The sequence below is a fragment of the Caretta caretta genome, chromosome 15, assembly GCF_965140235.1.
Source record: "Caretta caretta isolate rCarCar2 chromosome 15, rCarCar1.hap1, whole genome shotgun sequence".
NCBI lineage: Eukaryota > Metazoa > Chordata > Testudines > Cheloniidae > Caretta > Caretta caretta.
The window spans coordinates 31,093,894-31,118,453 of record NC_134220.1 but is presented as its reverse complement, the minus strand read 5'-3'; the positions used below and the strand labels follow the sequence as shown (position 1 = coordinate 31,118,453).

General features: G+C 45.7%; 1 protein-coding gene and 1 long non-coding RNA gene across 6 annotated transcripts in view; one reads left to right on the top strand and one right to left on the bottom strand.

Annotated features, from left to right (window-relative positions):
• Positions 1-24,560, bottom strand: part of MYO18B (myosin XVIIIB) — a 201,723-nt gene that overhangs the window by 45,847 nt on the left and 131,316 nt on the right. For all 5 annotated transcript variants that reach the window (XR_012665109.1, XM_075120125.1, XM_075120124.1 and 2 more), the window contains exons 34-38: positions 16,388-16,501; positions 15,741-15,857; positions 14,403-14,486; positions 12,631-12,768; positions 10,292-10,477 (exon numbers count right to left, since the gene is read on the bottom strand). Coding sequence is in view for 4 of the 5 variants with exons in the window: in XM_075120125.1 (XP_074976226.1) it covers positions 10,292-10,477; positions 12,631-12,768; positions 14,403-14,486; positions 15,741-15,857; positions 16,388-16,501 (639 nt within the window). In the remaining variant the exon portion in view is untranslated. The remainder of the gene's footprint in view (positions 1-10,291; positions 10,478-12,630; positions 12,769-14,402; positions 14,487-15,740; positions 15,858-16,387; positions 16,502-24,560) is intronic.
• Positions 23,576-24,560, top strand: part of LOC142069331 (uncharacterized) — a 37,153-nt gene continuing 36,168 nt past the window's right edge. Inside the window, exon 1 of the long non-coding RNA XR_012665110.1 lies at positions 23,576-23,870. This is a non-coding gene — a long non-coding RNA (uncharacterized LOC142069331). The remainder of the gene's footprint in view (positions 23,871-24,560) is intronic.

Here is a 24,560-nt window from a genome sequence, read left to right as displayed (position 1 = left end):
TGCTGAGCCTGCAAATGGAGTTGCTTGGATCTGTCAAGGCATCAGGGAACTAGTAAGACATTTATTTATTGACACCTGATGGCAGTTTTGACAGACATGTAGGAGAAAATCCAAATCACAAGCCTATTCTGCATTTCCTTTACTTGTGTTGGACTGAGTTACACCCATGCACTGTGGTCTTCAAGACCTGGATGCGAGATAGCATCCTCTTGGCACAGAGAGCCCCCCTTGGAAGTCTGTTTCTCAGTGGGAGCGCCGGGCCAACAATCCTGTCAAGCTCAAGCCTCGCGTAGAGTTGTTGCTAGACAATGAGATGTTTTTTCTGTGGTGAGAACCACCCGCGGTGTTAGGTCATGTTTAGATTTGAGCCATGCTGAGGCCTGTCTGTGGCTTGACCTGCCAGACCCCAGATACAGGTATGTTTGTAGCAGGAGGACAGATCCTCCCCCTCTGCCTCTGTGGAAAGAAGAGATGAAAATCGGATGGATCCAGGCAGAGACCGGATGGAAGGGCTGGGAAACCACCTGGACCTGGGGAAGCCGTGGTAGGAGTTGGGGCCAGAGAGGCAGCCACTCTCCATAGCTTCAGCCCTCTCACACCCAGCGAGGGAGCTCACGCTGACTTTGGTGGCAATTCCAGAAAGTTAACGTTGGCAAGGCCCCCTCGGGCAGGGTGTGCGGGCAGCGCCCCCAGGATACAATCAAAAGGAAGCTGCAAGTGCTGGCTCACAGGCTCTCTGCTCGGTCAAAGCTGGGCTCAGGTGCACTGAAAAATGGGAGCAGGTTCCAGCTTCCTTATTCAGAGCCACCCGGGCCAGCAGGAGGTGCCCACTCTGAGGCAGGCTGCTGACAGCGCTGGAGAAAGGTCCCTTCTGCCAGGGGAGGGTGGGTGGAGTGGGGCTCAATTTTGGCACCCCCAAACTGTCTTTTCCCCCCCGTCCATGACACAGCCACTCTTACCCCAGACTATGTCTGCTCCACACCAGTGCAGATTCTCCCTACACAGGGGCAATTCTCCACTGGGAGTCTCCAGTCTCCTGCATGGGAATAACCCACCCAGGCAATGGCGAAGAACAACATCCTACCGGCCCATCCCACTTGCTGCTTCATCAGCCTAAGCCAGCTCCAAGGCTCTGAAAAGGGATTTACAAGCCTTTCTTTCTTACAACTCAAATGGTGTTTAGTTGGCCTCAAAATCATTTCAAGATAAGGCAAAGCAGAGATTAGCCAAAGTGAAATAATTTTGTGTGGCTTAGTCTATAATGGATTTGTGGTCAGAAGACTTGGAAAATGGATTACGGTTCCTTCATGTCTCTGTTGTTTTTGTGTGTATTCTGCTGTCACAACATAAACTTTGTCAAATTTCCCATCCACCTTTAAGTGAAGTGTAATCTAATTAAAGATGTTTGGATCAGCTCTATTTGAATAATTTAATGTACACTTGCAGCATTCATCAATCAATATTATTTTTAATTAAGTAATTAACTTTGAGGTTTTCAGCAAGTTTGACGTGACAAAATTTCCCGTCTAAGTCTCAGGGGAGACAAGATGAGTATCTGTTTCTAACCTCTCAAATACAGGCTTTATTTGCAATTGGTACTAGCAACTGCAAGGGCCAACTAAGTGCTATAGAAATTTTTTTCCCCAGTGACGAAACAAAACCGCACGTCTTATATGCAATGGATCTAATTATGCTAAGGTAGATTGCCCAATAAAAGCTTTTCGTATCATGCTCTCCCATCTCACAGTGAGGCTTAGAGAGATTGACTTTGCTGGATATCATCTGTGGTTAAATTTAGCTAAAGTCATTAGCTTTTAGGGAAAGGCACAACTCCAACAGACTTGTGCCAGAAATGTTCAGAGATGGGGACTGTAAGCTGGTCATTGGCTGTTCAAAGCATTTAGTTAAAATTCTGTTGATGTCCTTTAATTTGCTTTATAGGGCAACCCCTTTGAGAATCCAGGAGCAGTTCATACACCTCACTACAAGTATAAATATCCTGTATTTCTTCTATCAAGCTCCCAGCAAAGACTGAGAAATCATTAAGCCCTGCAAATGAAAACAGTTTGTAAACACCAAGGCTATAATGTGCTAAGCCGTTCTGGATAGCACGCTGATAACACTACTGTAATTAGGAAGGCTATCTTCTGTCATGAGAACCATAAAAGGTGTTATTTACACTGTGACTGTAGCCTAAAATACCTTCCAGATGGGATTTTTTGAAGAAATACTTGAGATCTCACTTAAAATAGTTAACAGTGCTCAAAGTTTCACATCTATTAATAGAAGAAACATTTAGAAACGTTAAAGTAAACTTGTACATACTTGGTTTTAAGGTAAAGGTCAGATTCTCGTCTCTGCCACATTGTGTGATGTGGGAGCAGCAGCATCTCAGAAGCACCTTAACTGGGATCAGAATCTGGCCACCTGCATGCTGCTGAACTTGTTGAAAGCCAGGGGAAGGCTACGCAGCGGCTGACATTGCTAACCAGGTCCTGAGGCAGAGGACTAATTATTACACCAGGAATCCATATTACAGCCTGGAAACTTTAGCCTCAGTGCAGGTCTAGATGGTTCTAACTTAGCAAGTCATTCCCCCGCCACAGCACACACGGCGTCTTGGAGAACACTCTTGCCAGCTGTCATTCTCTTTGATTCCCTGATCCTGGCCCAAGATATCCCTTACCCAGGGAGAATGGGAAGCTTGCTATCAGTCAGCACCATCCCTGACTCCTATCCCAGGCTCCCATCTGAGGCCCTTCTGCGGGTGCTCCATGGAAGTCTGGGCCTGGGATGATGAAGCAGGGCAGGAGATTGCTAGCACTGCTGGGATCATCTGGGTATACAGATACTCATCTGGGTATACCTCACCAAAGAAGTTCCCTGCCATTGCAGGGGCCTCAGGCACTGATGGTATCGTCTGTCCATAGCATACAGTAAGTGCAGTCGCCTAAAGGCTGTAATGCTCTACACTAATTCAGGTTATTGGGTTCAGTACAAGGGGGTAGGTGGGGTTCAGTGGCCCGGGATGTGCAGGTCAGACGAGTTCTCCTGCAGATCACAGCTTACCATATTCCTTATTTACAAGGGCCATGTTAGCAACACATCCAGCATGTGCAGAATGGTCCTGCTTAGGTCTGACTCTTAGCTGTGAAAAACTGGAGGCTTTCCACTGAACTTCACAGATGCTATAAAAAGAACAGGAGGACTTGTGGCACCTTAGAGACTAACCAATTTATTTGAGCATCAGCTGTAGTCTCTGAGGTGCCACAAGTCCTCCTGTTCTTTTTGCGGATACAGACTAACACGGCTGCTCCTCTGAAACAGACACTACAGTTACACAAATGCTTCCAGGATGCCGCTATCGGACTGCACCGTTACCCTTACCTGCCAGACACTTGTCAGCTTACAGAGAGGCAATGTCCTGCATGAACTGTGAAAAGGGTTCCCCCTCTCTCTCATTGCTACCCCTCCCAAACCTAGGGGTACCCCCACACTTCTGGGAAGAGGCAGGACCATGGTGAGAGCCCAGCCTAGGGAAAGAAAGTGTGCCTATTATGTCTAGGGCCCTAAGAAATTCACGGCCATGAAAAACGGGTTGCGGACCGTGAAATCTGGTCTTTTGGGGGCTTTTACCTTATTCTATACCAATTTCACGGAGGAGACCAGCATTTCTCAAATTGGGGGTCCTGACCCCAAAACCGAGTTGCAGAAGGGTCACAGGGTTATTTTAGGGGTTTCGCGCTGCCTTCAGAGCTGGGCAGCTGGAGAGCGGCATCTGTTGGCCGGGCGCCCAGCTCTGCAGGCAGCAGCGCAGAAGGAAGGGTGGAAATACCAGACCATGTCGTCCTTCCTTCTGCGCTGCTGCTGGCCGTGGCTCGGCCTTCAGAGCCGGGATCCCGGGCAGCAGCTGCCTCCCTCCGGCCGCCCAGCTCTGAAGTCTCCCCCGCCGCCAGAAGCAGCACAGAAGTAAGGGTAGCAGTACCGCAACCCCGCCACACACACACAATAACCTTGCGACACCCCCCCACACACACACACAAACTCCATTTTGGGTCAGCACCCTTCCAAGCACAACACCCTGACAGCTCAGATTTAAATAGCTGAAATCATGACATTTACGATTTTTAAAATCCCACGACCGTGAAATTGACCAAAATGGACCCTGAATTTGGTAGGGCCCCAGTTACGTCAGCTGGGCATGTCGTATGGCTACTGATTGTTCCGCTAGAGAATTTTATGGCACAGCATGGCCTCTGAGGGCATTTTAGCGTGTGGAAAACTCCCACTGGTGCTGTTGGCCTCTTTGCACTTCAAGCTGTAATCCCAGCCCGCAGGGAGATTTTTTCCCCCTCTTAAAAGACAAGCAGCTGTAAATAGTTCAGTCAGTAACCATGTGAGGCACAAGAGGACCTCTTCTGCAAGGCATCCGCTCTGGTGTGCTTTCAACAAGTGCTTTGCATTCACTGCGTGTTAACATGACCTTTGTAGTGACAGGATGAATAATTAAAACGCGGATCTAGGAAACCTGTAGTTATTATAATTAAAGTCTCACTGTCATGCATTTAGCCATCTCTGTGCTAGAAAATCTGCAGTTGCAAAGGGGAATGCGTGCCAGCACTGCACAAACTAGCCCTGAAAACTGCAGGGCCGGGACAAGGCACGCAATGAAGACGCCCCGCAGCAGTTGCCAGAGGACCCTGCCCTTTCAAAGATGGCTACTGAGACAACAGCTGACACCTGCAGCCGCTCCTAGGATGCTCGGGCACTGCGGGCTTCTTCTCACCCACCTTCAGAGTGGGGTAGCTGGGAATAGGCGTCCTGAAAATCATCACTGCCTCTCTAAGGCTCGTAGCACGCTTACAGCCGACCCCTACTCACGCATCCCCCTATGTAACAGCACAGCGTGGAACCTGACCACCATGCGCCTGGTAACCTGCAGTAACTAATAGATGTACAGGGGCAGGTCCTTAGCTGATGGAAACTGTCATAGCTCTATTGGGGCCTCAATTGCAGCTATGACAGTTTAACCCAGCTGAAGATCTGCCTGATAACATTTAAGGCCAGAAGGAACCCTTATGATTGTCTAGTCTCCGACCTCTCCTGTATAACACAGGCCAAAGAATTTCACCCTGTAATTCCCCTGTCAAGCCCATAATGAACGAGTGTGCACATAAGATTAGAAGAGAGCTGGGTTGGCTTTTAAGCTCCCAAGAGTTTATTCTAAATAGTCAGATAACTTAGGGTCATGTCAAAAAAGAGAAGAGGATTTCAGTTTCCGCTGTAGCACAGAGAGAGCAGGTGGCTGGAATGAACCCTTTTAACCTCTGGGCGCTCAGCACTGCGGCGGAGAGAAGAGAAGCAGCCAGCAGCCCTGAGCATGTCCTGCAGATCCCCACCCTTCAGGAGGAGGAGACATAGCTTCTGGGAGGATACTTTTCCCCCACACAACAGAAGACGAGAGCAAGAGGCCCCTGAACACACGCCACTCACTCCACAAGGAAGCAAGCACCAAAAACTAAAGTCAGAGTGGGCTCTTGTAAATAAGGCCCTCTCATGTGGAGGATTAATAAAGCAAAGCAAATGTTATGGCTCCTGGCCCTTTTGCCTTGGGGCCAACAAATCCTTGTGCCTTGTCTGAATTTTCCACAATGGATAATGGAATAGGGACCTGGAGGCTCCTATCCCCGAAATGTCCAGGTTTGAGTCACTCACCAAGAGCCTGTGGATTCAGACTGAAATTCCAGCCCTACGGCCCAGCTCAGATGCCAAGGTAGCATCCCCACAAAGCACAAGTCAGTACTAAGGCACTGATACCAATCTGAACTCTTTTCAGAGTAGCAGCAGTAGCTCACGAAAGCTTATGCTCAAATAAATTTGTTAGTCCTTAAGGGTGCCACAAGTCCTCCTGTTCTTAATCTGAACTCTGTAGTAAAGTGGTCACCATAGGGAAAACTGGATTACCCAAAGTATTAGGAGATGTATCTATGTTCCAGTCCTCCCTGTCAGTGGGAGCCATTCCCCCTCCCGCACCCCCAGCACATTTAATTTTACTTTGTTTTTTTTATGATGCAGTTGGAATAAAGCAGCACATTCCCAGCCTGCACTCCTGCGCACAGAGCATCAGTTTTGTTCCACTGTACAGACCTTTTACAAAAAAATCTCCATGAGGAAACAGTGAGTTTGGGCAAGTTTGCCACTGGTTTAAGTTAGTGGAATGGTGGGAAAGAATTTCCCTTTACACGTAAATGTTTTCATATGGCTTCCCCACTGTGAGACGTGAGCTATTGACATTTTATGTATTCGCTCATATCTGAGCATGGCAAATGCACTGTTTAGCACTCTTAGAAGGAACACTGAATTTTGAAAATCCACCTGCACAACAAGTAAGTCTCTTCCATCCATTTCTCCAATTCACTTAGTGGAATGAGGGGCCAAACGCGACATAGGACAAAGGAAGAAATGTGTTTATTTCATTTATTTATTTTGGTTGGTGCAGACTAGGGCTTAAGTACTGTTAAGTGAATAATTCATGCAGGATTTATAATTTATGTTGGATTTAGCAGGAGCAGAGCCATACATGGTTGTCTATTCACTATTTATGTTCTCACCACCAGTTGACAAGCACGGCTGGGCACTGAGATCACAGTTCTCCTGCAATGTTTTATTTAAACATTATTAAAAGTACACACAGTCCTAAGGAATGTCTTCACTTTCAGGGAATATTAGACTCTGCTGCCATAAAGCCTCTTGCTCTCAGGGAATTAGTGTTTGCTCAAAATACTCACTGGATTCCAACATAACTCACTAGAAGGTCTTCATCCAACCCCTCCTCACATGATGGTCCATCCCCACCTCCACCAGAAAAAGAGAGGGTTTTTTGGCTCATTTCACTAGCCTGGGCAATGGGCATTGGATATGCCTAAATGCTTTCTGAAGGGCCTTACCTCCCAGCATAGCAGTGTTCCTTAACTGCTTTCCTTTAGGCTCATGTATTTGTGTAGCAGATGTCAGACAAACTCAGATATCTTGGTATCTGGGTAAATTTAAATCAACCTACATGTCTTTAGCCTTTGCTTATGGCTCTGTTATTTTTACGGGATTTTTGTGTTGCCTCAGGGAGACATCTAAACTAGGATTCTCTCTGATGCCTTAGGTTCTTCAAAACTTAGCCCTAGAAATTAAAGTATCAGGTGTTGTGTTACATCAGCCCCATAAATGTCTCCATGAAGCATTCAAAAATCCTTTGTTTATGTTTATGCTTATATTTTCCAAACACAATTAACAGAATCTGCGCACTCTTCTAAAAGACAACATCCAAGGTTTCAAAAATGATGCATTTCTACTGAATGCCCTTCTGAATTAGCTGAACCACTAGAGTCTGCAAAAATGGCAAATACACATTCTTGGAATTAGCCAAGTATCCAGTGCTCTTTAATTGTGAGTGCAGCCTAGAGCTGGTTCAGATACAGTTAAGGAATTGATCGGAACATTTGATAGATTTCCTTTCATTCCTGGGGGAAAGTGGGTCCTTTCTAGACAGAATTTTCTGGCCATCTATACAAAATTTGCCTACAAACATACCTAAGACAAAAAGTGTGTTTGAGCCCCCCGCAACAAAAATCACTCAGACTAAAACACCTTTTCCTGGGGGCATCAGGGATGGCACTTTTGCTAAAATAAATGATGAAATCTACTTTGTTGTTTTAGTAAACAAAGGGAATCGTTGCTGTCTGGCAGGTATCAAAAGTTGCTGGGATGACAGCCATATTAGAAGCAGGTATTTTATGAATGCCTTTTCCTTTCATGGTGGGTTTGTCACTCACTGTTAAATAAAAGCTTGAAGGAGACTGAAAAGTGAAAATGAATCAGTGTTGCCCTGATTTTCTCTTTTTAGCTTCAGTCTAAATCTGGTCATGATTTTGTAAATTTAGAGCAGGTGAATTGTTCATCACAACTGATTAATGTGCTACTTGGATGGAGAAAGTCCTCTCTTTTGCGGGCTGTACAGTTCAGATGAATGGTTGCAAAAGGGAAACCTGTGACATGAGTTAAGTCTCTTTCCATTCAAATTTCTCCCTTCCTCTCTCAATGCACAAACACACTGGCCATTGTGGATAGCTCCTACTTGTGCCTCTGTTCAACACCACGAGATGGGGAAGGAGGGATAGGGCAGCTGGGTGAATAGAACAGTTTACTATAGATCATTCTGGATCAGCGGTTTGCAACCTTTTCCATACTGTGGCCCCATGTTACAACAGAACACATGCTGGGAGAGTGACGAATGGAGGTCTACTCTTCTATGTAAGCAATTGCTCTGGTTGCCAGGGATGCTATGCAGTGAAGAACAGGAGAGTATGTGGGGTTCACAGTTATGAATAGGATGAGAAAGCATCCCCCCCCGCATAGAGGAGAAGGGAATACCACGCAACAAGTCACACCAGGCAACAAGTCACACTCGATTACTGAAAGCCTGTAATAAAATACTACATCAATAATAATCACTCATGAAGTAACATCCCCCAAATCCGCCCCTTCCCTTGAAAATTAACACTGGAAATGATGTGTTACACCCTCTATGATACTGCAAATGCACGAACGTTCAGGATATGCAGGGTGATGGCAGAAACACAGCTACTCCCAGCTCCTCTGCTGGTGGATGGCCGAGGGCACCACACTCATGATTACACACGTGCTGGCCTAAGGCTGCAACATCCGTTTCTCGGTCCTCGTCCAATAAACCACATTCTTAAAAAATTTCTTGTGAACTGGAAATTCTGAAAACTTTTCATTTTGGAAACACTGATACACAGTGTTTCTGAAACAAAATGTGTTCCCGGGGCCCCGGCAGCTGCTGATGGAGATCGTCCGTATTCTGCTCAGTGTCACCACTGGCAGCCGGTAAACAGACAAGAATCATTATCAGTTTCAGTCAGCAGATGCCGGGGCACCCAGAGCCCATGGCCTCAGGGCAGCTCCTCCACACAGACTATCCCAGGCTTGCAGACTCTCAGGCCAGCAGGCCCCAGTCTGCACAGCAGGGATGCTCTGGAGCTGCAAAACCTGGTAGTCCACCTGGAATCCTGCCTGCGAGTCAATGACAGTTCATCGAAACTGGACATTTCCATAAAACATTTCAGGTTTGACAGATCAGCGTTGTCTGAAAAAACTCTGTGTTGTTGGAAAATTCCCAACCAGCACTCGTCTGGCTAACGTTCTCAGTATTTATTGGAGCTGAGCAGGCAAAGCAATTCCTTTATTTGATCAAACCAATGAGTACAGGGACTGCCCTAGCTGCACTGGCCAAACCTACATGAAGAGTGGGATGCTAGGGAGCCAGAATAACAGGTTCAGTTAAATGATTTGGGGACGAGAGGGGAGGGACAGCGATATACAGCACCACCAGCGAGCTGCGCTGACTGCTCGCAGCGCTCTGCTTGTCAAAACCAAACCTGATGTGGCTGACATTAGAGAAATCCAGGACAAGCAGTGGGAGGAAGTGGCCCGTAAAACATGACTTATCTTGCTTGAGGGCTAACTCTAACAATAAATTGGTGAGACCTATCTGGAAATATCAGGCACACAGAACATCAAGCAGAAAATTACCTGTTGTTCTGGGACCCTTGGGCCAATCTGCAGGTTACTGGGAGGCTTCCAAAGAAAAAACTGTGTGCGACAGACAGCAATGGGTGCTGCAAACTCTACAGGACCCCCACACACACCCCCTGCATGCTGTGACTGAGAGCAAACTGGCTAGTCTAGGCCAATTAGATAGCACAACTCAGGACATAATTTATTTTCCAGCATCACAGCATCCCCCCCAGTGTATGTTGTTATATGTGCCAACTATCAGATTTCATAGAGCAGCACTCACGTGAAAGACTGCTGGATAGAAATCGGTTTACATCTAGAAGGCCCCAAGACGTGGGGCAGCATGAATTTTAAACCTGCATCTGCCATGGCAGCTCATGCATGTCTCTGCTTCCCATGCACCAGACCGTACACGCACTCTGGCAATTATGTTCTAACTAACCACTAAAAGGCAACACAAGTCCAGAATAAATCCAGCCAAGTATCTAAGCACCCAAGTGATGGATACCTCAGAACAATGCAGACCTGGTCAAGCGATAACCATCCTTGACCATCTGAAAAAAATGAGCCATATTCATGAGGGGTAAAGAGCTACTGATGCCGCAATGCGCCCTTCCCAGCACCCCAGCCCAGGAGAGTCCATTGGCATCTGACACAAGGCAATACCCTCTCTTATATGATAGCCCACTCCTCTTCTTACCAGCTCCATACGCCTGCGACTGGCTTCCAGCTCTCTCTGCACCAGCTCATTCATATCTGCTCTCATCTCCTCCATGCGCATCTGGTAATACTTGGTGTTCTCCTTTTCTCGAGCCTCTGACTCTGCAGCCTTCTCCAACTCCTCTCCCATCTTTATTACACTGTCCCGCAACCGAAGGACAAGCATCTGGAGTGATAGGGAGGGGGACAAAAGGCAAAGGGGTTTCCTTAAATAAAGGATTACAAAGAGTTTTTTCCCCTTCTTTAATCTTTTATAGTGATGTAGTTGGAGGAATGCTCTCCCTTTCTGACCCCTACAGAAAGTCAGCTGATGCCGTGAAGCATGAAGTTTATATATACTACTCATTGTATCAATACATTGTATTGTATTGTATGCCGCCAATGCTCGTAATGGTCATGATATTAAGCAGCCCGTGCTTGTCTCAGTGACCCTGCAATGCAATGAATCCCATACAGGCTGACTGTGAACTACTCAAAGCACTGTTTCCTTCGGTGGCTTTAAAATGATGGCTCTTTAATTTCATTGCACAGCCCATTGCACTTATTGGGGGCAGTTTTAAGAACCCTGAGAGCTTCAGCAGTGCTCCAATCACGTTGCAATCTTGTGTGGAATGCAGGGTAGACCGTAGTGGCACACAGTGTCCCATCATTCATTACCCATCGCCTAGAGCAGGGAAACAATTTGGGAGGCAAGCACCGCATTGCATCACATTTTCTCTCTCCTTTCCCATCCTGCTGGTATATTTCCCTTCCCCTCCACCCCACTCCATGTTTAAAGCAGACACATTAGAACTCACCAGACTGAGACAAACACATGGTACTGTACAAATATTTTGATCTCTCAGCTATCCTTCATTTAAAACAACAGCTCACATTAGCATTCCCAGCCTTCAGCTCCAGGATCAATCACAGCACCCATGACAGGACTAACTGGAAGCTGGCACTGTGCAGTGCCACTGGCAAATGCAGAATGATGGAAGGCATGATCTCTGAAGAATCGCTCCAGGAACTCTCAGTGGAGTCCAGGTCACAGAGCCTGTTCTACCTACATCTCAACACAGAGCAGCTGATGGACTCTGCTACTCTGGATCAGATAGGCAGGAACTGCAGGGAGGATAAAAGCAAGGCTTGTGGCAATGTGACCAGAAAGGCTCCGATATAGAAGTGGCCTGTCATTTCCCGAGGCCTCTTGGTGTCTGTATCTCAGCTTAGGTGTCAGAGGATGGATGGGATCAAAGAGGAGGTGATGGGAGGGGATCCGCACCAAGGACACCCTAGTGATGGCAATGACCTCACAGGAGGCTGCCAGAGAATGAGCTTTGGGGTTCACAGACACAAAGGGTTAAGCAGCATGAAGGAAATTAAGAGCCACCAGTGCCTCCTGGGTAACTCAGAAATGCCTTTCCTTTAGAGACAGCTCTCCTGCTGGGCCATGCTCAGTTGCTCAGGGCTGTCTTAGTCTGCCATCATTGTGAAGTGACCCTACTACACGTTCTTGGCCTCCCCTCAATTAGTCACATGTAAGTGGGGGGTGGGAGAGAATGAATATTTATATTTTATCTCATGACATGAAAGGAAGTGAGCATAAACAAATATAGTCCCGGGTTTTAAGCGCCTAGATTGTTCTATATGTATATTGATGTACCTACCATACCTTGACCGGTTTTAATGTGCTGGATTTTGGACTATGCCATACAGTCCTGTGACACCTTCTGAAAGGCACTTTGATCAACGTGCTAAGTAGTAAATAAGTATATTGCTATACACCTTGGGGCAGGGCCGTATTTCCTTCCATGCTTTTACAGCACTGAGCATGCTGCTGGCTTGCGGTAAATACGTCAGTAAAATAAAGCATGAATAGTTAACCTCACTGGTATGAAATACCCAGACTGGTCAGAGCCACAGATTCCAAAAGCGAAGGCCTGAGCTGACTCGGGCTCTCACCCTTCCAAGGGCAATGCAGAGGGTTCCGTGCTTTGGGAGCATTACAGATGTGACCACACGAGCTGCTTTCTGCTCTGGGTAGGAAAGATCCCACTGCAACTTTCATAAGGCTAGGAGTCTGCTCTGGTTTCCAGAGCCTCTCTGCATGATGCTGTGAGCCACTTGGCCTCTTCCCTCCACACCAGATGGGGCTGCATGGCTTTGGAGCACACCGTGGTGCAGGCCCATCGATCCCCAGGACAGGCCATTGCAGGAGAGGGACGGGAGAAGGCACTACCAGCGCACATGCCTGTCCCAAAGGCAGCCCCTTTTTTTCCACGGGGATTTTCCCGTTGTGTGTCAGAGGCAAGCAAGAGGCTAAGAAATACGCCCTACCTCAAACCGCTTGATCTGCACACTCTGAAACTCCAGCTTGTTCTCCAGGTCGCAGATCAGCGCTTCCTGTCGACTGACGATGGAGCGTTCGACCATCGACTGCTCCACGTATGCAATCCGGGCCCGAGCCGCCTGCAGCTATTTTAGAGAAGAGGGTGGGGGAAAGGCAGGGCTCATAATTCCGCTCTGCCCTATTGTCTGCCCTGCAGACTTCTCATGACTGCACCAGATCCACTAGGGGTAGAGAGATTCCAACAGTTCCTTCTCAGAGCACACTGGAAGTGCAAGGGCTGCATTTAGGTGCCACGCTGTACAGAAAGATGCTGCTGCCCAAGTGGGGTCGGCACCTGTCCAGGGTTTCCCAGGAACATCACTTTTTTGAGGTAACTGACCTGGAAAATCTGTAAGGGCCCTCACTACACTCTGCCAGCTGTCCAGTTTTATGGGCTCAGGATTATCCCTGATGTCCCGCTTTTTTTGTACTTCGAAGATGGCAGCCATACTCCCAAGCTTCCTGTGGTATTGTTTGTGTGAAGATCGTGAAAACAATTCATTACATTCTGTGGTTTTACAAACAGAAAAATGTTGGCAAATTTTCACCCAGCTGGGTGGGGGTTTTCTCCTCTCACATCTTTCGAGGACGGTGCATGTGTGAAATTGTGCACTTGGTCCCAGGGCAGGATTTTGGCTGGCACCTAGAACTGCAGAGGCAGCCTTGGAAAGACGATTAGACCAAGGCTCAGAAACGATGAGGGGGGAAATTAACCAGCCCTTTTCAAACCTCAGTAAAAGTTTGGTTCAAAATTTATTTTGGGCTCAGACAGGGGAAATAGTTCTTATTTTCTCCAACTGCCTGTCAAACCCACCACTCTGTCTTACAGTGAGTGAGTCCGACTCCTGATGCCTGGGATAGCAAAGCACTCAGTCAATGGCACTCCTCGAGTGATTAATATTAAAGACACGCTGTACAGGCCTGGAGCCATGGTGCCATGACCAGGGAAGAACAGTCCCCAGCTCAGGTTGTGGAAGGAGGCATATTCCCTCTGTCTCTGGTGTGGTGCCCAGCACGAGGCTGGCTTGTGATCTTGCACAGAGAACATCATAACTCAAGAAACTGCAACAGCAAAGAGAATGTGCAGTAAATTCTGCAACTCTCAAAAAACCTTTTAAGTGTGAATTTTCCCCAGTCCCAAGGAAAGTTCACTTGCAGGTTTCCATAGATTTCCTGAACATGCAGTTTGACCCAGTTTCCCACCTTTGCCCTGAGGAAAGTCAATACTAAGCAGTGTTTACAGCAGCTAAAAGGAGGCTTTTACATTTGTGCTTGTTTTATTGCTCTTACAGACGTAGCCAGTGTGTTATGAAGAGGAGTGGGACCGTGGTATTGTACAGAGGAGATATTTCCTGACAATAAGCAAGTAAACATTTCATTTGAATTCACCCCAAGGACAGTAGCTCACCAAAGAGCCTATATTTCAGGACTGACACTCAGAACTTCAGTGGATTCTTATACATGCCTACGTATGAGAGTATTCTAGGGGATCGGAGTATCTCACTAAGTTTTTGTGGATACAGACTAACACAGCTACCCCTCTGATACTCATTAAGTCCAGTGATCTATGGCAATAAAGGGATTGGCAATGAGATGCCAAAGGACAGAGTGATTCTTGAAGCCCTTCATTGCCTGTCTGCTCCAAGTCTGAGTTAGTAACTGGGCAGATGTACCTTATTGCCAGATATTTTGAGCCTTAAAGGGAAGGGGGAGGACTTACTTTCTCTTGAAGACTTTGTTTCTCTTTCTTCACTTCCTCCAGCTGTGTCTGTAGCTCTCGAATCTGAGTAATGTCCACTGCAGACTATGAAAACAGAAACCCCAACAATAGCGACAAAACAAAGAACTTGGAGCAGAACTGGAAATGCACAAGGAAGTTCTGTTTTGAAGACTGGCAAGGGAAAGGCAATTTCTAGTACATCTGAATTGGCAGCTGCTCCTGTCCTGAATTAACCAAGCATAAATCTACTGACTGCACCTGATTTCTCAGCTTCTGGGAACAACTCTTTGCAGAGCTGATCAGCCATGACATCACCAGGGTCATCCCCAAATGCTGATTCTGTAAGTCCTTAGTCTTTTTCCTCCCACAAAGCTACTATGGACCTTTCATGGTCCAGGAAATTTCTGGAAAATACTGGACCTCTGGCCAAATGGGGCCCCTTCTATACCTTTGAAGTCTCTGATATTTTCTACGCTGAGACAGGTTGGATCACTGGTGCTGTCAAAATATGTTTAAGCTATTCAAATAAAAGCCATACAGACTGCCAGCACATAGCCAGTATCCTCAACACATCAATGTCCTCTTCCAATCTCTCCCAGGTCAAAGGCTGAGGACCCCAGAAAGGACCTCCAAACACAGCTTGTCAACATTTTTCTTTGAATTTTTTTTTCTGCAAGTTTTTTTAAATTGAAATTTTTCAAGAAAATTTTTCAGTGAAAATCACACAATTTCCAGTGAAAATGGAAAACAACCTTTTCAGTTTTAAACTTTTTCAGTTTTAAACAACTTTGCTTTACAAACAAGTTTGGCTACTGAAAACTGGAGAAAAACCATCAGTGTTGAGGTTTTCAATGGAAACCTGATTTTTTTTCAATTTTGTTGACATTTTTCATGGTGAAAAAGTAATAATTTCATGAACAACAAACTCTGAGCCAGTTTGTTCTTCTAATCAGCAACTTTTATGGATGGATTTGAGGTGTTACTTTGACTACTTGCATAGACACCCAAGGTTTAACACTGGATAAAGGATCCCTAGCTGCCATTTCTATTAAAAAAATGATTTCAGTAGAGTAATCAACTAGCTGGTGCAAACCATATTGGAATGACTCTCCGTGTGTGTCTGGGTACGCATGTTCACACTGCTCATTAGAATTACTTGTTTGAAAAGTATTAGCAATATGTCTATGCTATTCCAGCAGGTGGCATGTTATCTTTCTAACCCTCCCTTGTGGTGTAAAGCCATGATGCCCTCTGGATATCTTTCTAGCAATCCCTTTTTCACCCGATGTGCCTGTGTGTATTTATGCACATACATTTCCTCCTCATCACATGCTTTACCTGTGCAATCAGAGCCTTGTGCTTTGTCATAAGTTCGTTCAGATCCTCCTGGTCCTCCTCAATGCGTTTCAGGAGATCGGCTTTCTCGTGCTGCAGCTGATATAGCTGCTCATCAACCTGCGGAGGACAAACAGGGTGCTGCTCACTCAGAGATTACACTAGGGTGCAGACAAGTTCCAAATACTGCCGGTGGCAGTGGGGGGCTTTTAGTGCTGTAATTCTCTGCCTCGCATGTAGGCGTGCCGCGTTCAGTGGTGGTACTTCACTAAAGGCCTTTTCCATTTCCACTCCAATGCTGAAAGTCCGTGTGCTTCTAATGCTGGCAGGGAGAGGCAAAAAAGCCTTTTATGGTGTTCACCACATCTCTGCAGACAGCTTACGGTATGTTGTGTGTTCTCGATAATTGGCGCCACTTTTACATGTCCCTGGAGACAGTAAAGGCCCCTGGGCTGGGTCCCCCTGAAAGGCTGGACAATTTAAAGTAATTTACAAGTAAACGACATTGGCAAGTCCAAGCTCTGAGGCTCTCAGAGTCTAAATAACGAAGTCTGTAAAACATGTAAAACTATCCAAAAGCACCATAGTGCCCTGGGGTGCTGGGTGGGTAATAAGCAGTTTCAGTAATGTCTGTTACTCAGGGCACGTACCAAGTTCTTGTTCCTGCTGATTGTCTCCAGCTCCATGTGTAGGTTCTCCAGCTCCAGAGCCATCCCCGTCTGGGACTTCTGGGCCTCTGCACACTGGGCTTTGCTCTCTTCCCACTATGAAGAATTGAGGAAGACCCTAATTACATCAGATCACACTGACAGCCAGATGTCATTTCACTGAGCGGTCTTCCCCTTTCGCTGCACAGCAATGTTTATTTACATTTTACTCCCAGAGCGGTTTCACCCACTGAATACATTGTACTCAGGCTTTTCAAATGTGTGTGGCTCTTGAGGCAATCAGTTTCTATTTTACACTAAAAACAGCTCCTTTCTATTGGGTATAGTGCCATGAAATAAGATTCCAGAATAACATGTGCGATGCTATTCTCACTCGGCGGTACCACTTGCTTCAGGTGCCATTCGATTCCCTTCATAAGTGGAAAGCCTTCAAATAAATCCCCATCTTGCTGAGTAGTGAAGCAAGCGGCTCATACTGAAATTCTACTGTCTGTCTCTGCAGTTGTGTAGTAAGGTAGAGCTGGGATCATTAATTTGCAAAATTATGTGAATTACATTTAATTTGTGATCAGAGCAATCCATGATTTGGAGTATGCAAATGGGCTTTTCATGTAGTGTAAATTGCATTTGCAAATACACATGAAAGATCACATTTACAAATGCTAATTTGCTCGTGATTTTTATTGCTCAGCTATTAAAACCACAATGATCTTAAATGTGCTACAGACATCTGGAAGACATAATGTCATTCTAAAATCTTTCAAAAGACAATTGCAGTTCAGGGCAGGGTAAATGACCAGCTCCCAGTACAGTAAGGCTAAAGTCCAGCTTCCCTGTCACCTTTTATGTTTGGGTTTTTCTTTCTTTCTTTTTTCCTTTTGTTTCTTTGCTTATTTTGTGTCTAAAGAGATTGTCTCCTGCTGCATGCACCTTCCTGCCCATTGCTGCATTCTCTGGCTTGGCTGATCCTACCATTTGGCACTGACATTGGCAGATTCTTCTGGAAATGTTTTTAGAACTACTAATGCCATGTTCAATCAGCAGCACACTCCGGCTTGGATTTGAAAGGGTGTTATCATTGACTTAACTCTGCTTCCTTTGAAGTCAGTAGGAGTTTTACTGCTGACTTCAATGTCAGCAGAGTTAATTCAATACTGGGAGCTTTTGAAAAGCCCATCCTCTCTGTCCACACATACGTGTGCTCACTGTTTCAGTTCAGCTGTCAAGAAGTGGAGTTTGGCATGACCATACTTGTCTTCTGCAGCGAAGAGGAAGCTACTGGGTAACCATGTTTGATCCCACTCTCCTTCCGCTGATCCAGTCGGAACCTAGCACCTGTTTTATGAAAACACATCTAAACATCCTGTGATATTGTGGGCAGAACCACAGCAGCTAAGAACAATGAATGATACCACCACCCAACAGTGTAGGAAAGAAAGGGAAGAAAAATAACATCCCAATTCACACCACAGATGAAACTGTAGAAGGGCAGAATATATTAAACGCACAGTGATGGCCCTATTCAGACCAGTTAACACAAAAATTATTGTAAAAAATACCATGGGATGTCTTATGGCAGCAGCAGTCTGGATCTCCTCCAAAAGATGGTAGCTCCTATATCAGGGTTCCCTAGCATCATGCAGAGGCCTTGCTTCAACACTGCTTCAGAGATAAGACCACCACCTACTGAACTGCCCCCTTGTTTTTCCTACTACAGGTAGGCTTCCTTTGGCAGTTCCTCTTTCTAGTACTGACGTAACGACCACCCTGTTTAATGCGTGAGAACTCCTGTGCCAGGAGCCAGTGGTTTTATAACAGCTAAAGAAAAAGAAACATCTTGATTTTTTCAAAATGCAAAAATGTTTTAATTTTTTTTCTTCTTCTAACACAAAAAGGAGAATGACAAAGTATTGAGACTACAGCTTTTCTCCGTTCGTTTTGCTCAATAATCCTGGGTGATGGAGACATACCTGGAAAAGGGATTGAAGGCAGAAATAGGTAATTTGTTTCCTTGGGGCCTAATCTTCAGAGGAAATTGAATGCCAGTTGTTGTTCCCTCCCCTTAAAGTCTCTCATTCTTTTCATATAACTAGCACCACTATGATTTCGAACACGCTGCAACATAGTGAGATGAAACGGCAGTGCATTGTCAGTCAGTGCTATTCCACTGTCTGGGGGCACCCATAGCACCAATCCCGCATTATGATTTTCATAGCGGCTTCCTGTCTTCCCGTGGGATCAAGTCCATGCGATATTTGCACAGCGTGTGAAATGCATTCAGAAGAGTACCCACACACACTGCAAGTTTCTTGATTATGTCTCCTGGGCCCCTAGAAATACCACATCAAACCATTAAGATCTGCCTATGCCAGAGAAGTGTTGATTGAATAGACCCCTGAGCTTTCAGAATGAATCTGAGAGATGCAAATGTCTTGACAGGTTGCAGCAGCCAGGTGTCACAGTAATTCATAAACTCTGCAGGCCTGGATTTAAACTGCTTGTGAGATGTAAAGGAAATTAATGATGAAACTCATCTCACAGTTTATTCAGTTCATCCCCCTGCTGGAGGACTGTTCCTTCCGTCATAATCCTGAATGCTTCGATGCCATGTTCAGTCTTGTTTTCAGCGTCCCAGGCGCTGAGATTCCACCACCATTTCCACACTCAGAGGGGACTCACGGTCCTGATATTCATTCTACATTTGCATTTACTTAATTGCATCCCTTTCCTCCTATTTCTAGCTCCTTCAACCTGAAAAAAACCCTCCTCTCCTACTTGCAAACACAAGGTTGGACTCCTACTACTTAAAGCCACAGCAAATCCAAAGGTATCCAGAATGTTGTGTTAATCTCTCTAATAGTGCTGCTAACATGCATCACCCGCTGAGCTTCCTCCTCGTAGAAATCAAAAAACCTTCATCTCTTTTCCCTTTTGGGGTACCACATTATAGATAATTTTGTGATACACATTGCAATGGTGCCTAGAGACCTCAATCAGGATCCAGGACTCTTTATACTAAGACCTAGGAAGACACAGTCCATACCTCAAGGAGACGGCAATGTAAGAAGGCAAGTGAGAGAAGGAGGACGGGGAAGAGGGGTAAAATTTCGATACACATTTGCATTTTTGAACTATAGTTTTTATTAAAAAAAGTAACTGAGCAGAGAGGTGTGCTTGTGGCACAAAGCCATCTTCTTCCCCTCCACACATCCCTTTTTCTGTTTCATTTATGCATTGCATCTTGTCACACACCTAGATTCACAGCTCTCTGGGGCAGCGAGTGTCTTTGCAGCTCTGATCCTTGACTGGGCACCAAGTCCAACTGCAAAACCAACAATAACTCTCAGCTTTCCCTATCTGCCCCCTGGAGCCATCACTGACTGGTGCATTTCTAATGGGCATCACTGCAGAGGTGGGTTTTCAGGAGACATTTCAAGTAGGGGACCAGATGGTTCACCAGTTTTTGGTGGAGGAATTGCTGTTGCAGTCTTCATGGGGCACACTCAGCCCTGGAATTTCATCAACAGATTTGGCCTGGCATTTTCCTGCCTTTAAAATCTCAATTTCTGGTGCTTCAGGGTCACCACATTTGTCTAAAATCAGTCATCTCCAGCTGATTCTTTCCTTCTGTGCGAAGTGCTGTAAATAGAGCACACCAAGTCTCCCTTCCCCACGGAAAGGGCTGGGCTGACACTTGTATGAAGTAATACAGCCCGCCATGCTGGGACACTGACCAAATCCTTCACAGTCGCAGCTGTAACATCTTCATCATTCCAGTAAAATAAAAAAACTTCCTTGGGATTCCCTCCAGGCATGTATACCAGCTAGAAATACAACGGGAAATGAGTGGCCTAGGCACTTACTCGTTCAAGTCCCGTGAAACTCTTCTTAAAACAATATTCCGATGTCTAAAGTCAGTCCAATTTGATGAACTGTCTAGTAGTCTACAATCAGTCCAAATACATGTCTGCAAAGAGTTATTGCTGAGGAATTCAGAGTAACAGCCGTGTTAGTCTGTATTCGCAAAAAGAAAAGGAGTACTTGTGGCACCTTAGAGACTAACCAATTTATTTGAGCATGAGCTTTCGTGAGCTACAGCTCACTTCATCGGATGAATGCCGTGGAAACTGCAGCAGACTTTATTTATACACAGAGAATATGAAAAAATACCTCCTCCCATCCCACTGTCCTGCTGGTAATAGCTTATCTAAAGTGATCATCAGGTGGGCCATTTCCAGCACAAATCCAGGTTTTCTCACCCTCCACCCCAATTCACTCTCCTGCTGGTGATAGCCCATCCAAAGTGGCAACTCTTTACACAATGTGCATGATAATAAAGTTGGGCCATTTCCTGAACAAATCAGAACCTGGATTTGTGCAGGAAATGGCCCAACTTTATTATCATGCACATTGTGTAAAGAGTTGCCACTTTGGATGGGCTATCACCAGCAGGAGAGTGAATTTGTGTGGGGGGGTGGAGGGTGAGAAAACCTGGATTTGTGCTGGAAATGGCCCACCTGATGATCACTTTAGATAAGCTATTACCAGCAGGACAGTGGGGTGGGAGGAGGTATTTTTTCATATTCTCTGTGTATAAATAAAGTCTGCTGCAGTTTCCACGGCATGCATCCGATGAAGTGAGCTGTAGCTCACGAAAGCTCATGCTCAAATAAATTGGTTAGTCTCTAAGGTGCCACAAGTACTCCTTTTCTTATTGCTGAGGAAGTCTCACAGTGAGGCTCTGTGAATTTCCTTTCCCCCACAACTCAAGGTAGTGTCTACATTTTGCATACAGCTTGGGCAATAAATTACTGAAATTACCTAAGTGAAGGACCCTGGAAGGAGTTAAACATCATTCATTTCAAATTTCAATTACTACTTGTACTACCAAAAAAAAATCAAAGATCAGAAGTCTGGTGAAAGTTAATACAGGTTTGGTGTACTTGTGTTTCTGCTATAGAGATTATGTTCTCTGAAAGGAATTCGTTTTCTCAGCTGCTTGGCTCTCCTTTGCACAAGGGAATGCGTACATACCCAGCCCGTTCCTCCTGGCGTTCCTTTAACAGCGTTATAACATATTCATGGCATAATAGGAAGTTCCATATTCTAATGAGTTTCAGTTCAGGGATGGAAGTACCAGGATGCCTAGGGTATAGCACTAATTTCTTTAGAAAATAGAAACATCTGAAATTGTGCCATGGGTGACCCAGCATCGGGACGTGGGGGTTGCTCATTGGTTACAGACCAAGTTCCTGTAACTAGGGCTGCATGCGCATTACATTCCCTGCGTCTGTGCTGTGTGTCTGGAGCTCGCCATGACAGCTCTTCGTCTTTACTGTGCAAAACACACCATTCCTACTTCATGCTTCATTCTCCTGCCTCTAAGCGTACAGTAAAGCAAGCCGATGGGAACAGGAGATGATGCGACAGTGTGGAGTCCTTAAGTTCCTAGGGAGGGCCAAGAAGTATTTCATGGTAGCAGTAGGAGGTATTCTTCCTCTCTCTCTAAAACCATGGTGTACGTGTGTCTTATTGCTCTCTGCACTCCTGACAGACCCCTCCTGTATGTAGTGCCGGGTGTGCCCTGGAAGATCTCACAGGCAAAAGATGGCTCACCCCTGTGACAGCATGTGATGTTCAAACACAATCTCAGTGCTCACAGACACACGTCAGCACTTCTCATGAAGTCACCCTGATTTCCATGGGAAAGTCCTCAAACTCCGTGAACACATTGCCTTGGGCAGCATGATTTCCCTGTGTCTGCTGGCCCATACAATGTCAGTGTTACACTTTTCTGGCAACTTGGCTGCTGAGGTGTGTTTCCTGGTCTTCTGCTCACTGTTATTAACTTGCTCGTTCACTGAGGCCTGGCTTTCCTTCATTGCTCTTCCTCCACAACCTCTTCTTGTCCCATATTTCAGGCTTGCTTTCTCTTGCCCTACTACCCCGCCTAAAGGAGGCGGTGGTGTTTCTAATGGCATTTCAGCTTCCACGGGTTCTGATTTGCTGGAAGTGTCCAATCCCAGGCAAATTAAATAGGTTAGAAATTCTCCAGAAGGCTTTCTCCCCATCCTGAATTCAGGTTATGAACATAGATTTCGTTCTATCTGAACTCGACTGTCTCCACTGTCTCTCATTAAATACCCAACTCCCTTGTTCTCTCTGTGATGGAATTTTCCCACTTGGGGAAAGTAAATTGAAATTCCCGTCACAGATGCATTATGTATGAACTGATGAATAACATTAGTTTGCTATGCTAAGCCATCTGTTAAATACCTGTGTAAAATGGATGCTTCAGACTTATTAAGATACCAAACTACACTCCGAGACCATGCAAGGTTTTGCTAAAATATTGCATTTTTGTTCCAAGTTTTTGTTCTACCAGTGATTTGTGGAGCTGGTCGTAGAATTTATTAGATTTCAAAAGCCTTGTCATGCATGACATTAGAAATCTGAGGAAAGGGGTAATCATGAGGCTGTTTTAATACATGCATTGCCTCACAGTGTTATCAGCACATTAAGGAGTCAATATTCACAGTATCAAGTCTCTCTCTCAAGAACATTAGTCTCCAGGGCAGGCACCAGCCCCTAAAGTAAAGGCAAACAATGAAGAGGGGCCATGATGCAAACCCTAAGAGAACAGTCATCGCAGGAGGACTGTATCTGCATCAATAGCCAGAAAGGTCTCTGCACATTCATAAGAATGGCTCCCAAATTCTTGAACTTCTGGATTTTCAGGAAAGGGGACGTAGGGCTTGGGGGGATATTTGGGGGAAGACGTCTCCAAGTGGGCTCTTTCCCTGGTCTTTGTTGAACACGCTTGGTGGTGGCAGCATACGGTTCAAGAACAAGGCAAAGTTTGTACCTAGGGGAAGTTTTTAATCTAAGCTGGTAAAAATAAGCTTAGGGGGTCTTTCATGCAGGTGCCCATATCCGTACCCGGGAGTTCAGAGTGGGGAAGGAACCTTGACATACTCTGGGATTCCCTTCCTCATCTTAACGAGGCCAGGATGCATCACGATTGGCCACCCCTCGTTCTGTATTGCAAGTGCCAACCCCCATTGGAGGGTGACGTTCTCTTGGCAGTGGGTGCAGGGTGTTTGGCACAGCCCAAGCTCTACTGCCAGTAGGAGGAGAAGTGGGAGCTACCAACTGGTACACTGTAAAAGCTAGTTCAGCAGCACAAAAAAGACAGGAAAAACTGCACTGACAGTATTACAGCAGACGGTTATGTCTGGCTCTTCCTCTCCAGTCCAGAATAGCAAGGACCCCTTGACTCTGGTAGACATACTTCTCCCCAGCCGCTGCATAACTTCTACCGACCAGCCTCCTTTCATAACACCGAATGGAACTTGGAAAACTCCATCCATCACAAACATTCCACCCCACCTGTACACCACGGAGTCCTTCCATGTCCAGTTTGATGCTTCAATCAGAAAACCAGCTTCCAGCTGCTTCAGCAAAGGTAAGTCCTTTGCAAGTTTGAAATAGCTCACATACACTGCTAGTTTACTCTTCTGCCCTCTCCGTTCCATTTGGAGAACGCTGAAGAGTCTCCCTGGGCACAGTGGGAGGTTAGCGCAATGTCTTCATTGTCAGTCCAGCACTGTCACATAATCCTGTCAAGCTGAAAGGTGCCTGGTTTGTCCCAGAGGGTGCCCTGTAGAATTCTTACACAGGACTCTTCTCTTCCTTTCTCTGTGCTTTGTATTCCCACTGAACCAAAGGTATTTTCACAGTTCAAAGGTACTTCACGTAATTATCTGTCAGTTGCCAGTGGCCATCAGAGTATGAGCAACGGTCTATAGGTGATCCTGGGTGCAGACATTACTTCTGAATTGCAGAGTGAGTCCCTGGGGTTTGTTGAAGCATTGATATAAATATTAGCATTTCCTACTCCCTCAACAAATCTATAAATCCCAACCAGTCGCTACTGTATTGTCTAGCAGGCATGTTCTTGGTACTAAAAACCCTTTCATTCAGAAATACAGTTTTCTTACATACCCTTAACATCACTGCATCTTTTCTTATTTACTGGTGGTTTTAAATGTCATTACTTAAATTAGAGCATTTGGAAGGAATCCTGGGTTTAACCAGCTATATATGATATATTTATCTAATGCATGAGAACCCCTCTACCCCGGGTAATACTGAA